Genomic DNA, 12,507 nt, shown 5'->3' on the forward strand with positions numbered 1-12,507 from the left:
ACATGAACCAAAGCGGGTAAAAAGCGATAAGGACAGCAATTAAAAGGTCAACGACCATCATTTTTATTCCTTACTCTATTCTTTGTTTTTTTACATTATGCACAACTCTAATTCCTTGTGCAATAATCTAATTATAACATGTATTTGTTACATGTTTTCATGCATTTTTATGCTTTATAAAACATTTATGTCTGAATATTGGGGGGCTTGGAACGGATTAGGGCATTTACATGGAAAACGCGTCTCTACTTACAAAATCTTCTACTTAAGAAATTTCTTCCAGAACCAATTAATTTCGTAAGTAGAGGTACCACCGTAAAATAGTGTTCTTGTAAAAAAAAAAAAAAAAAAAAAGAAAATAGTAGCCTGTGAAATAGTCAGCCCACCCAGCACACCCAATCCGACTCCCCGTGCAGGGTGTTGTCTGCTTGTAACTTTGCAAGCATATTGACATGTTGATTTACAGAGCTGGGCATTCCGTCTATGTGAAGGACTGGCCCATCTATCCTCCTATGACGGACTCCCGTTTTGCTGACCGTTGATGAATGACGGATAAAACACGGACTAAACATAGTTGGAGGCCCATGTATTTAAAGTCCGTCTTTAGTCTATTTTTCGCGGCGAGGCTTCAATAGCGCCAGCGAGGAACAATAGTGAGTTGTTGTTGCTAGGTGGACAGATTTGAGTGAGGGTGAACAGGCTTCCAAAGGACAGTGAGTCACTCTTTCTGTTCAAATATTGACCAGTGGGAGGGGGGCGGGGTAGTGAGGGGGCGCTATCGAAGTTTGAAGTCGGAATTGCTAATGGAAGCCCGTTTAAAATCAGAGGCGGACCGGCCTATAGGCGGGTACTATCTAAACCCATCCCTTGAACAAAAGGCGAATGACAGACAGACGACGGAAAGGTACCCACGCTGCAGATGGATGACGAATAACGGATGCTCAATTTTTAGTAAAATGCCCTGCTCTGTTGATTTAACTTATTGATATTCTAATGAGAGGGATGCATGTCATTCAGCATTTCAAGTCCAGAAAGAATCCAACAAAAACACAGATATGTGCTTTAAATAATCCTCTTGACCTGATAGTAGGTCTGTTTCTTTGTGCCGACAGCTTCTTGCAGCAGGAAATGGCCCTCAAGATGTTGTTATGCCAGTTTTCTGTTCCACTGCTGTTGCCCCACTACAACAACAATCAGTGCACTCTGATGCTATGGGCTCTGAGAGAAATTGTCAAAGAGTGGTGTCCGCATGATTTGTGTCAAGCACGAGGATTTGTTGAGAACAACATTGTGCAAGCAACTATACCATTCTTTTCCTTTGTGAGGCTAAAAAACTGCAGTTTATCAAAATCTCAATTTTTAAATAACATCCTCAGTCGCGGCCAGCAGAATCACAACATGTTTTTACACAAAGACATGGAAGGAGGGGCACAGACTAGAAAAAATTCAAATACTTTGGTGGAGGTTTGCTGGTTCCTTCCTTGTGGCAGAGCAAATCTTGAAATATTCCCAGAGCCAATTACATTTGCCAATTTGCGAGGAAATATTAGTGAGTCACTCACACAATTTCCTTTTCTTTATGAAGTGTCCAATGCAGTCTTTGTATTCTTGGACAAAATTGAAGAAAAGGAGCACAAAATGTTGAAACTCTTCAAGATGCAAAATCCAAACTCTTTTTTGTTGTTAATCGCAAACTGAGTACCTGTGAGGATATGATTTCTGTCAAGAAAACACTGCTAAAACTGGATTTACCAAATAGCAGTGTTAAAATCAAAGACTCAAGTGTGAGTGTGGCAGAGTTTTCTCAAAGACTTTGTAGAGCCATCAAGAACTCACTGTATAACATAAAAAGCACAACAAGTATTGAAAATATGCTGGAAAAAGCTATTGAATTGGGCCTGACTGTCGATGAAAACAAAACTCTTGACCAGAAAAAAACTGCTGAGGAGATCATGAGGGGGATTAGTGTACAAAGTATACCACACTACAAAAAACAACGACTTCCTTTGCAAGGAGAAAATTGGAAAATGTTGTCACAACTGGAGATGAAGGAATGCAGAATAAATTATATTGGCACTGAAGGTGTTGAACATAATACAACTCAGCTCGGGGATGAGAAAAGACAAATTTGGGAAGAGCAAAACAATCAGAAACGTTCCAAAGGAATGCAAGACTTTATTGACACTTTATCAACAAGTGACAAAGAGAGAAGGACTTATTTCTTGAAGTGGATGAAGTTCATTTTAAATACCCACTCTCGTGACAAATTGACTGCCCTGCGTAACAAATTCAAAGAGCAATGCAAAAATAAGGATGCCAATCTAATTGCAGAGATTGATCAAGAATTGGTGAATAGCTCTTTAGGAATAGAACATTACATGAGAGAAATGGGACTAAACTATGAGTTTTCCATGCAGTCAGATGATCCCACAGATAAATTGTTTCATTTGCCTGCTGTAGCTGCTGAAATGCTGTTGGATGGTTACCCATTGGAGTTTTTGGATGGAGATGCATCAAACATCCCAGAGAAGTGGGTGACAGCTGTGCTAATGGAGCTTCACAAGAAGGTTGGTGGGAAGAGCAGGCTGCTAGTACTAGCTGTGTTGGGCGTTCAAAGTACTGGAAAGTCAACTCTTCTCAACACCATGTTTGGTGTTCACTTTCCGGTCAGCAGTGGCAGATGTACAAGAGGGGCTTATATGTTGTTCCTCAGAGTTGGAGTTGATACACAAATCCAGTTGGGTTGTGACTTCATCCTTCTCATTGATACTGAAGGTCTAAAATCCCCTGAGCTTGCACAGCTAGAAGATAGTTATGAGCATGACAACCAACTGGCAACCTTTGTCATTGGCTTAAGTGATGTCGCCGTTATCAACATTGCAATGGAGAATGCAGTTGAAATGAAAGATGTCCTGCAAATTGTTGTCCATGCCACCTTGAAAATGAAACAAATTGGGAAAAAAACAGTTTGTTATTTTGTGTACCAAAATGTTGCTGGAGTTTCAGGTCATGCCAAAAACTTGACAGTGAGACATCATCTATTGGGCCAACTCAATGAAATGACACAATCTGAAATAGATAAACTGCACAAGATTCGACTGTTCACAGATGTGCTTGACCTATGACTTAGAAAACAACATCTGGAACATCCCAGGACCTTGGCATGGACCATGTTGGCTCCATAATGAAGAAAGTTCAACATATGTACAAAGGAGATTTACAATTGTTTGCAGACAATGTCATTGATACATCCATCCAGTTTGTTGCTGATCAAACTAAGTCCAACGGTGATTACCATGACTCTTTCACAAGGGATCTACTGCAGAGGATTGAATTGCTTAATCAAGGTTTACAGGCGTCACCAAACCAACACTCAGTTTGAGATTGACCTCAAACTTCATATTTGCGACATTGCTGCCAGAGAATTCCTCAAGATGCACCAAAGGTTCCTGTCAAATAATGACCCCCGAACGCAGCTGGAAAAGTACAAGCATCAATATTTGTCAGACTTTCTGGATTTATACAAAGAGACCAATCATTGCCAACGCAAAGAAAATGATTTTGTCCAGCATTGTATCAAGCCGGCCATTGAGGATTGCATCAACAGATCTTTGGGAATTGACATTGTAGATGAAATTTTGACAAGCAGTCATTCAATGATGTACAGTTCACGCTCGTTTTCAATATGACATTCAGAAAGAGTTACTGCTGAAAGATGATTTCAACAGTTTTGTCAAGTACATTTGTTCCTATGAAACATATGTTAAGGATCAGATACTTCTTCACATCTGTCAAAAAATGCAGAAGGACACATTATTGTGTAAATTAAAGAAGAAGTTGGAGGTTGTAGTTTGTAAACTATTAAATGCAATGACGCAGGCCTCAAATATGCTATCAGATGATGACACAAACATTCCAAATCTTGTCAACCAAATGCGCAAATATCTGATAAAGACAGTGTAATATCAGAAGAGGCACAAAAGCGCAGTCTGTTTCAGATCCAAAGCACATGCGATTCATTTACACAAAGCTTCATTACAGCCTTGAATACATTAAAGTAAACACTCCTTGTTGAATTTTCCCAATCTGATAACATAACCAAAATGCTAAATATACTTGCAATAAACCCACAGAATGAGCTGTTCAAGAGAATATTCGGATGTGGACAGCAGTCTCCATTTTGTAAAATTCCCTGTGAAGCAGGTGGCAAAAAACACGAGAAACATCATGCGGCTGTGCATCGACCACAGGGGCTTGGAAGATACAGGAACGATGTCACTGAAGGCCTAGTTGACTCTCTGTGTGCAACTGATGTGCAGAGTGATTGTAGATTTCTAAACTACGGAAAACCAAGGGGATGGGTTCAATACAGAGACTACATTACCATCATGCCTGACTGGCACATTCCCCCACACCCCACAATGGAAGCATCTGATTACTGTAAGTATGTACTGGTAAGCTACAATAAACATTTTGCTAAAGAGTATGAGGCCAAGTCAGCAAAAGTTACAAAGGCCTGGAAGAGAATCACTAAAGAGCAACCGCTGAAGAGTTTGAAAGATACCTTCAATATGAAAGAAGGTAATTTTTAGTCTATAATTGTCAGTCAGCTTCCGATGAGTGTTCATAAACAGCTTGAACAATCATTATCATTTTTTGAAGAACTGTTGCTGTGTTCCAAACTGAACATGATACAGTCAGGAGGGGAGTATAGACATCATCCACTTTGTTTCAGCACCCACTTTCTTTGGAGCCATTGTTGGAAAAAATACATTTGACAAAATACCTGCACACAAAACATGAACAATGTGAGCTGATTTACTTATATCCATTTATTCACACTTTGTTGTGAAGTTTGCTGCTGCCATCTAGTGGTGGAATGCTTAAAGGCTCACCTAATGTTGAACCTTTCAAGTAGTTTTTCAACATACTACTTTCTTTGAGTCATTTTTATACACTTGACACTTTGTTCAAAGAGTTACAGTGTTCAAAGTGTTTCAGTTTACCTAAGTCTTTCACCTTGAATTTTGTTTTTTGCATTAGCACTCTCATACTTGTCATGTCTGCAGTGAGTGAAAATGTCCATCTTTTGGCACTATCCCTTTGCAACATAACGTGCTTTGTATTTGTCACATCCTTCAGTATCACTTTTAAGCGCATACAGCAATCTACTGCCCAGTGCTTTCTTACCCTTGGGTAAGTTGCAGGGTTCGTGCTCCCCGTTCACCACTGGCCATTTGAAATGGGGAGTGGTGTGGTAAATATTTCCCATATTCTACCTCAGGGCCCCACAGACGGTGGATGTTTTTAAGAACGGACTCAAGACGTTTCTTTCTAAAAAAGCCTTTCATTGCTAATTCTTGTGATTTTTTTACCTATTAACTTTATTGATTGCACCCACTTTCTTTTATCTGTGGTTTAATTGTATTACTTTCATTGTTGCCTGTACTGTGGACTTTGAGATTTGTTGCCCAAATGTAGAGTGTGTTATAAATTAAATGTATTATTATTGTTATATTCGTCACTCTGGCGAAAAGCCAATTCGTCCATCAAAACTGCCCTGGCAAAACTCATCTCAAAAGCAATATGACTACAGTACAAAGTACAAATGTCTGTAATCCATATGCAAATAATGCAAATAATCACACAATTTTCTTCATGGCCAGTTATGCCTATGATTGGTGGTGATTTTTTTTTTTCTTTTCAATTTAAAAGTTACGCTTGATCATTAAACATTTGCTTGGAACATTAACATGTTTTTTCACAAAATCTGCAGAGCCTATATTTAGCAATTCAAACTGGCCGACGCCATTAGCTTGTTCTGCAGTGTGATTAATTTGGAAGGGAGGTTTTTGTTTCCCAATCCAAGCATCACTGCCTGAATGAATCAAAATGTGTTTCGCATGGACTTTGGGTTAACTTAAGGGCAAACATGAGTTCAAACAGAAGACAGACTGCCTGGGACATTAGCTAGACTGGGGATACTCATCCCGAGGTCTCCCCAGTGCGGCGGCCATCTTGGACAGTGACATTAGCTGGAGTGAGGATAATCACCCTGAGGTCTCCCCGGTGCGGCGGCCATCTTGGACAGTGACATTAGCTAGGCTGAGGATAATCACCCTGAGGTCTCCCCGGTGCGGCGGCCATCTTGGTTAGGGACATTAGCTATACTGGGCATACTCACCCCGGTGTCTCCCGAGATCGGCGGCCATCTTGGTTCAGGGATATGAGTTAGACTGGGCATACTCACCCTGATGTCTCCCGAGTACGGCGGCCATCTTGGTCAGGGACATTAGCTAGACTGGGCATACTCACCCTGATGTCTCCCGAGTACGGCGGCCATCTTGGTCAGGGACATTAGCTAGACTGGGGATAATCACCCCGAGGTCTCCCCGGTGCGGCGGCCATCTTGGTTAGGGACATTAGCTATACTGGGCATACTCACCCCGGTGTCTCCCGAGTTCGGCGGCCTTCTTGGTTCAGGGACATGAGTTAGACTGGGCATACTCACCCTGATGTCTCCCGAGTACGGCGGCCATCTTGGTCAGGGACATTAGCTAGACTGGGCATACTCACCCCGAGGTCTCCCTGGTGCGGCGGCCATCTTGTCCAGGGACATTAGCTAGACTGGGGTTACTCGCCCCGAGGTCTCCCGGGTGCGGCGGCCATCTTGGACAGGGACATTAATTAGACTGGGGGTACACGCCCCAAGGTCTCACCAGTGCGGCGGCCATTTTGGTCAGGGACATTAGCTAGACTGGGGATACTCGCCCCGAGGTCTCCCCAGTGCGGCGGCCATCTTGGTCAGGGACATTAGCTAGACTGGGGATACTCGCCCCGAGGTCTCCCTGGTGCAGCGGCCATCTTGGTCAGGGACATTAGCTGGACTGGGGATGATCACCCCAAGGTCTCCCCGGTGCGGTGGCCATCTTGGTCAGGGACATTAGCTAGACCGGGGATACTCACCCTGATGTCTCCCGAGTACGGCGGCCATCATGGTCAGGGACATTAGCTGGACTGGGGTTACTCGCCCTGACGTCTCCCCGCTGCGGCAGCCATCTTGGTCAGGGACATTAGCTACACTGGGGATACTCACCCCGAGGTCTCCCCGGTGCGGCGGCCATCTTGGTCAGGGACATTAGCTAGATTGGGGATACTCACCCTGAGGTCTCCCCAGTGCGGCGACCATCTTGGTCAGGGACATTATCTAGACTGGGGATACTCACCCCGAGGTCTCTCCAGTGCGGCGACCATCTTGGTCAGGCACATTAGCTAGACTGGGGATACTCACCCAGAGGTCTCCCCAGTGCGGCGGCCATCTTGGGCAGGGACATAAGGTAGACTGGGGATACTCACCCCGAGGTCTCTCCAATGCAGCGGCCATCTTGGGGGAAGACCCAAAATCAACAGGAAGTGACCCATATTTAACAGGAAGTGACCCCAGATGACCCGGAAATTAACAGGAAGTGACCCAAATGACCTGGAAATGGACCGGAAGTGACCCAAATGACCCGGAAATGGACCAGAAGTGACCCAAATGACCCGGAAAGGGACCGGAAGTGACCCGGAAATGAACCAGAAGTCTTTTCTTCCCTTCTTATTTTTTATGTCCTCCTCATTCGATGCTATTCTCAATAATTTGAGGTCATTAAGCTTCATTCAACTTCATTCAATACCATTTCAACGAATTCCACAGCTTTTCATAGAGGTCATTCAACTTCATTCAGTATCATTCAACTTCATTCAGTATCATTCAACTTGATTCAACTTCCTTACACTTTATTCAACTTCATTCAGTATCATTCAACTTTGGTCAGTATCATTCACCTTCATTCAGTATCATTCAACTTCATTCCACTTAATTCTACTTCAATTCAATTCATTACTTTTCATTGAGTTTCATTCCACTTAATTCAGTATCATTCAACTTAATTCAGTGTAATTCAACTTATATCAGTATCATTCAACTTCATTCAACTACATTCAAATCACCTTCGTCCCACTTATTTCAATTAATTCGTTTTTCATTCAATTTCATTATCCATCCATCCATTATCTATACCGCTTATCCTCACAAGGGTCGCGGGGCGTGCTGGCGCCTATCCCAGCTGTCTTTGGGCAGTAGGCGGGGGACAACCTGAATTGGTTGCCAGCCATTCGCAGGGCACAGAAAGACAAACATCCGCACTCACAATCACATGTAGGGGCAATTTAGAGAGTCCAATCAACTTACCATGCATGTTTTTGGAATGTGGGAGGAAACCGGAGTACCCGGAGAAAACCCACGCAGGCACGGGGAGAACATGCAAACTCCAAGCAGGGAGGCCAGGGCTGGGATCGAACCCACGACCTCTGAACTGTGAGGCGGACGTGCTAACCAGTCGATCACCGTGCCGCCAACTTCAGTATCATTCAACTTAATTCAGTATCATACAACTTCATTCAACTACATTCAACTTCATTCAACTTTATTACAACGCATTCCGTAATTTTCATTCAGCTTCCTTCGCCTTCACATGCAATTTCTCCAGAAATGGATTCTCTAGTATTACTATGATATTGCTCCTTTTTTGCCACTACCAAATTTTGGCGTGCCGCTACTTCCACATACTTCATCCGATTCACCCCGTTCAAACTTAAAACTATTCAAAAAATTCATGCCATGGCTGCTCCTTTTTGTCCCCCCCCCCTAACTTTTATGGTTCCCCCAAAATTAAACTCTTTTCACCCCCAAAAACCCCATACATTTCCAATGGCACATTCAAACTACTTCCACATACTTCATCCAATTCACCCTATTCAAATGTCAAATTATTCCAAAAATTCATGCCATCAAAACTTGTATTTTCTTTTGCCCCTAAGATATACGGTTCCCCCCAAAACCCCATTCATTTCCAATGGGCACATTCAACACTTCCCCATTTGCTGCTTTGGTGCAATTCCCGCTCATTCTACAATATTTCATAGAGGTCATTCATTCATTCTACTTCATTCAACTCACATTGGTTAACTTTTCAACACACCTGCAATTCATACTTCCCAATAACTCAAATTATTCAACCTTAAAACCCATTAAAAATTTGCCATTCAGTCCCACTTGCATATTCAACATTTCAGTTTTACATCCTTCCAGTTAAGTCCCTGATGGTGTATTGGTACACACACTGAATTGTGAGTGGGCAGCGCTGGTTCAATACCTGCTCATTCCAAAACTTCTCATAGAGTTTGTTTAGGTCATTCAACTCACATTGGATGAGCTTTTCAACACACCTGCAATTCATACTTCCCAAAAATTCAAATTATTCAACCTTAAAAATCCAATGAAATTCGCCATTCAGTCCCACTTGCACATTCAACATTTCAGTTTTACATTCTTCCAGTTAAGTCCCTGATGGTGTAGTGTCACACACGCTGAGTTGTGAGTGGGCAGCGCTGCTTCGATTCCTGCTCATTTCAATATTTTTCATAGACTTCATTCCACTTTATTCAACTTTATTCAGTATCATTCAACTTTATTCAGCATCATTCGACTTTATTCCACTTCATTCAAATTTATTCAACTTCATTCCACTTTATTCAACTTCATTCGGTATCATTCAGCTTTATTCAGTATCATTCAACTTCATTCAAATTCATTGCAATGCATTCCGCAGTTTCTTTTCAGCTTCCTACGCCTTCACACGCAATTTCTCCAGAAATTGCATTCTCTAGTATTACTATGATATTGCTTCTTTTTTGGAACTCCAAAACTTTGGCGTGCCGCAATTTCCACATACTTCATCCGATTCACCCCCTTCAAACTTTAAACTATTCAAAAAAATCATGCCATGGCTGCTCCTTTTTGTTTTCACCCCTAACATTTACAGTTCCCCCAAAATTAAACTTTTTTCACCCCCAAAAAACATTCATTTCCAATGGCACATTCAAACTGTAACTCCTTCCAAATACTTCATTCAATTCACCAGGTTCAAATTTCAAATTATTACAGAAATTCATGCCATCACAACTTGTATTCTTTTTGCCCCTAACATTTAGGGTTCCCCCAATATTTCCTGTTTTTCACCCCAAAAAATCCCATTCATTCTTAATGGCACATTCAACATTTCACATTCACACCATTCCAGTTTCCAAAAATTCAAGTCATTCAACTCATTAAGCTTTTCAACTTTTTGTTTTCACCCCTAACATTTACGGTTCACCCAAAATTCAAAGATTTTATCACCAAAAAAACCCATTCATTTCAGAGGACACATTCAAACATCACTTACTTCCAAATACTTCATTCAATTCACCCCGTTCAAATTTCAAATTCTTCAAAAAATTCATGCCATCACAACTTTCTTCTTCAGTGTCATTCAACTTTATTCAGTATCATTCAACTTTATTCCACTTTATTCAACTTCATTCCAACGCATTCCAGTTTCTTTTCAGCTTCCTTCGCATGCAATTTCTGGAGAAATTGCGTTCTCTAGTTGTGTGAAGGCGAAGGTTATTGTACACCATTCACCTTTATTATAGCTTCTATTTTATTCCTCGCACTTTTTTGGTGTGCTTCTACTTCCACAGTTTTCACCCGATTCTCGCCATTCCAACTTTAATGGATTCCAAAACTTCACTTCCAAGAATCCTTTTGTTTTCCCCCTAACATTTATGTTTCCCCCCAAATTCCCTGTTTTTCACCCCCAAAAAAAACATTCATTTCCAATGGGACATTCAACACTTCCCCATCTGCTGCGCTTATTCGATTCCCGCTCAAGGAGGCCATTCAACTTCATTCAGCTCATTCAACTTCATTCAGATCATTCAACTCACATTACACATCACACACAATTCCTACTTCCCCAAAATTCTAATTATTCAACTTTAAAAAAAACAATTACAATTTATTCCACTTTATTCAGTATCATTCAACTTTATTTAACTTAATTAAATAACTCACGGCGGCACGGAGGTCGACTGGTTAGCACGTCCGCCTCACAGTTCAGAGGCCGTGGGTTCGATCCCGGCTCCAGCCTCCCTGTGTGGAGTTTGTTCTGTGTGTTCTCCCCGTGCCTGCATGGGTATTCTCAGGATACTCTGGTTTCCTCCCACATTACAAAAAACATGCATGGTAACTTGAATGGACTCTCTAAATTGCCTCTAGGTGTGATTGTGAGTGTGGATGTTTGTCTTTGTGTGCCCTGCGATTGGCTGGCAACCAATTCAGGGTGTGCCCCCTACTGCCTGAAGACAGCTGGGATAGGCTCCAGCACCCTGAGGATAAGCGGTATCGATAATGGATGGATAAATAACTCACCACACCCGAATACTCATTCCCGGTCCACTTTATTCAGTATCATTCAATTTTATTCAGCATCATTCAACTTTATTCAGTCTCATTGAACTTTATTCAGCAACATTCAACTTGATTCAGCATCATTCCATTTTATTCTACTTTATTCAACTTCAACTTTATTCAGTCTCAATCAACTTTATTCAGCATCATTCAACTTTATTCAGTCTCATTCGATTTTATTCCACTTTATTCAACTTCATTCAACTTTATTCAGTCTCATTCAACTTTATTCAGCATCATTTAACTTTATTCAGTCTCATTCAACTTTATTCAGCATCATTCAACTTTATTCAGTCTCATTCAACTTTATTCAGCAACATTCAACTTTATTCAGCATCATTCGATTTTATTCCATTTTATTCAACTTCATTCAACTTTATTCAGTCTCATTCAACTTTATTCAGCATCATTCAACTTTATTCAGTCTCATTCAACTTTATTCAGCAACATTCAACTTTATTCAGCATCATTGGATTTTATTCCACTTTATTCAACTTCATTCAACTTTATTCAGCATCATTCGATTTTATTCCACTTTATTCAACTTTATTCAACTTTATTCAACTTAATTCAGTATCATTCAACTTTATTCAACTGAATTCAACTTCATTCCAATGCATTGCGCATTGTTTCTTTTCAGCTTCCTTCGCCTTCACACACAATTTCTCCAGAAATTGCATTCTCTAGTTATTATTAATCTTATTCCTCTCACTTTTTTGGCGCGCCGTAACTTCCACATACTTCATTCGATTCACCCCATTCGAACTTTAAACTATTCCAAAAATTCATGACATTGAGACTCCTTTGTTTTTATCCCCTAACTTTTATGGTTCCCCTAAAATTGAAGTTTTTTCACCCCCAAAAACCCCATTCATTTCCAATGGCAAATTCAAACTGTAACGTCTTCCACATACTTCATCTGATTCAACCCGTTCAGATTTCAAATTATTCCAAAGATTCATGCCATCAAAACGTGTATTTTCTTCGCCCCTAACATTTACGGTTCCCCCAAAATTCAACTTTTTCACCCACCAAAACCCCATTCATTTCCAAAGGGCACATTCAACACTTCCCCATTTGCTGCGTCGGTTCGATCCCCGCCCATTCCACAATATTTCATAGAGGTCATTCAACTTCATTTTACTTCATTCAACTTCATTCAGCTCATTCAA

The 12,507-nt window shown here is 41.2% G+C and overlaps 1 protein-coding gene across 1 annotated transcript; it reads left to right on the plus strand.

The window, feature by feature from the left end:
- The first annotated feature begins 2,027 nt into the window (after positions 1 to 2,027).
- On the plus strand, positions 2,028 to 3,786 carry LOC147150566 (interferon-induced very large GTPase 1-like). Its single transcript, XM_086025590.1, is given in 2 exon segments — positions 2,028 to 3,113; positions 3,115 to 3,786. Coding segments are annotated over 2 exon segments (1,218 nt in total). The 3' UTR covers positions 3,247 to 3,786.
- Positions 3,787 to 12,507: the final 8,721 nt, after the last annotated feature.

This window comes from Filicampus tigris, chromosome 3, assembly GCF_054856515.1.
Source record: "Filicampus tigris isolate MCC_2025a chromosome 3, RoL_Ftig_1.0, whole genome shotgun sequence".
NCBI lineage: Eukaryota > Metazoa > Chordata > Actinopteri > Syngnathiformes > Syngnathidae > Filicampus > Filicampus tigris.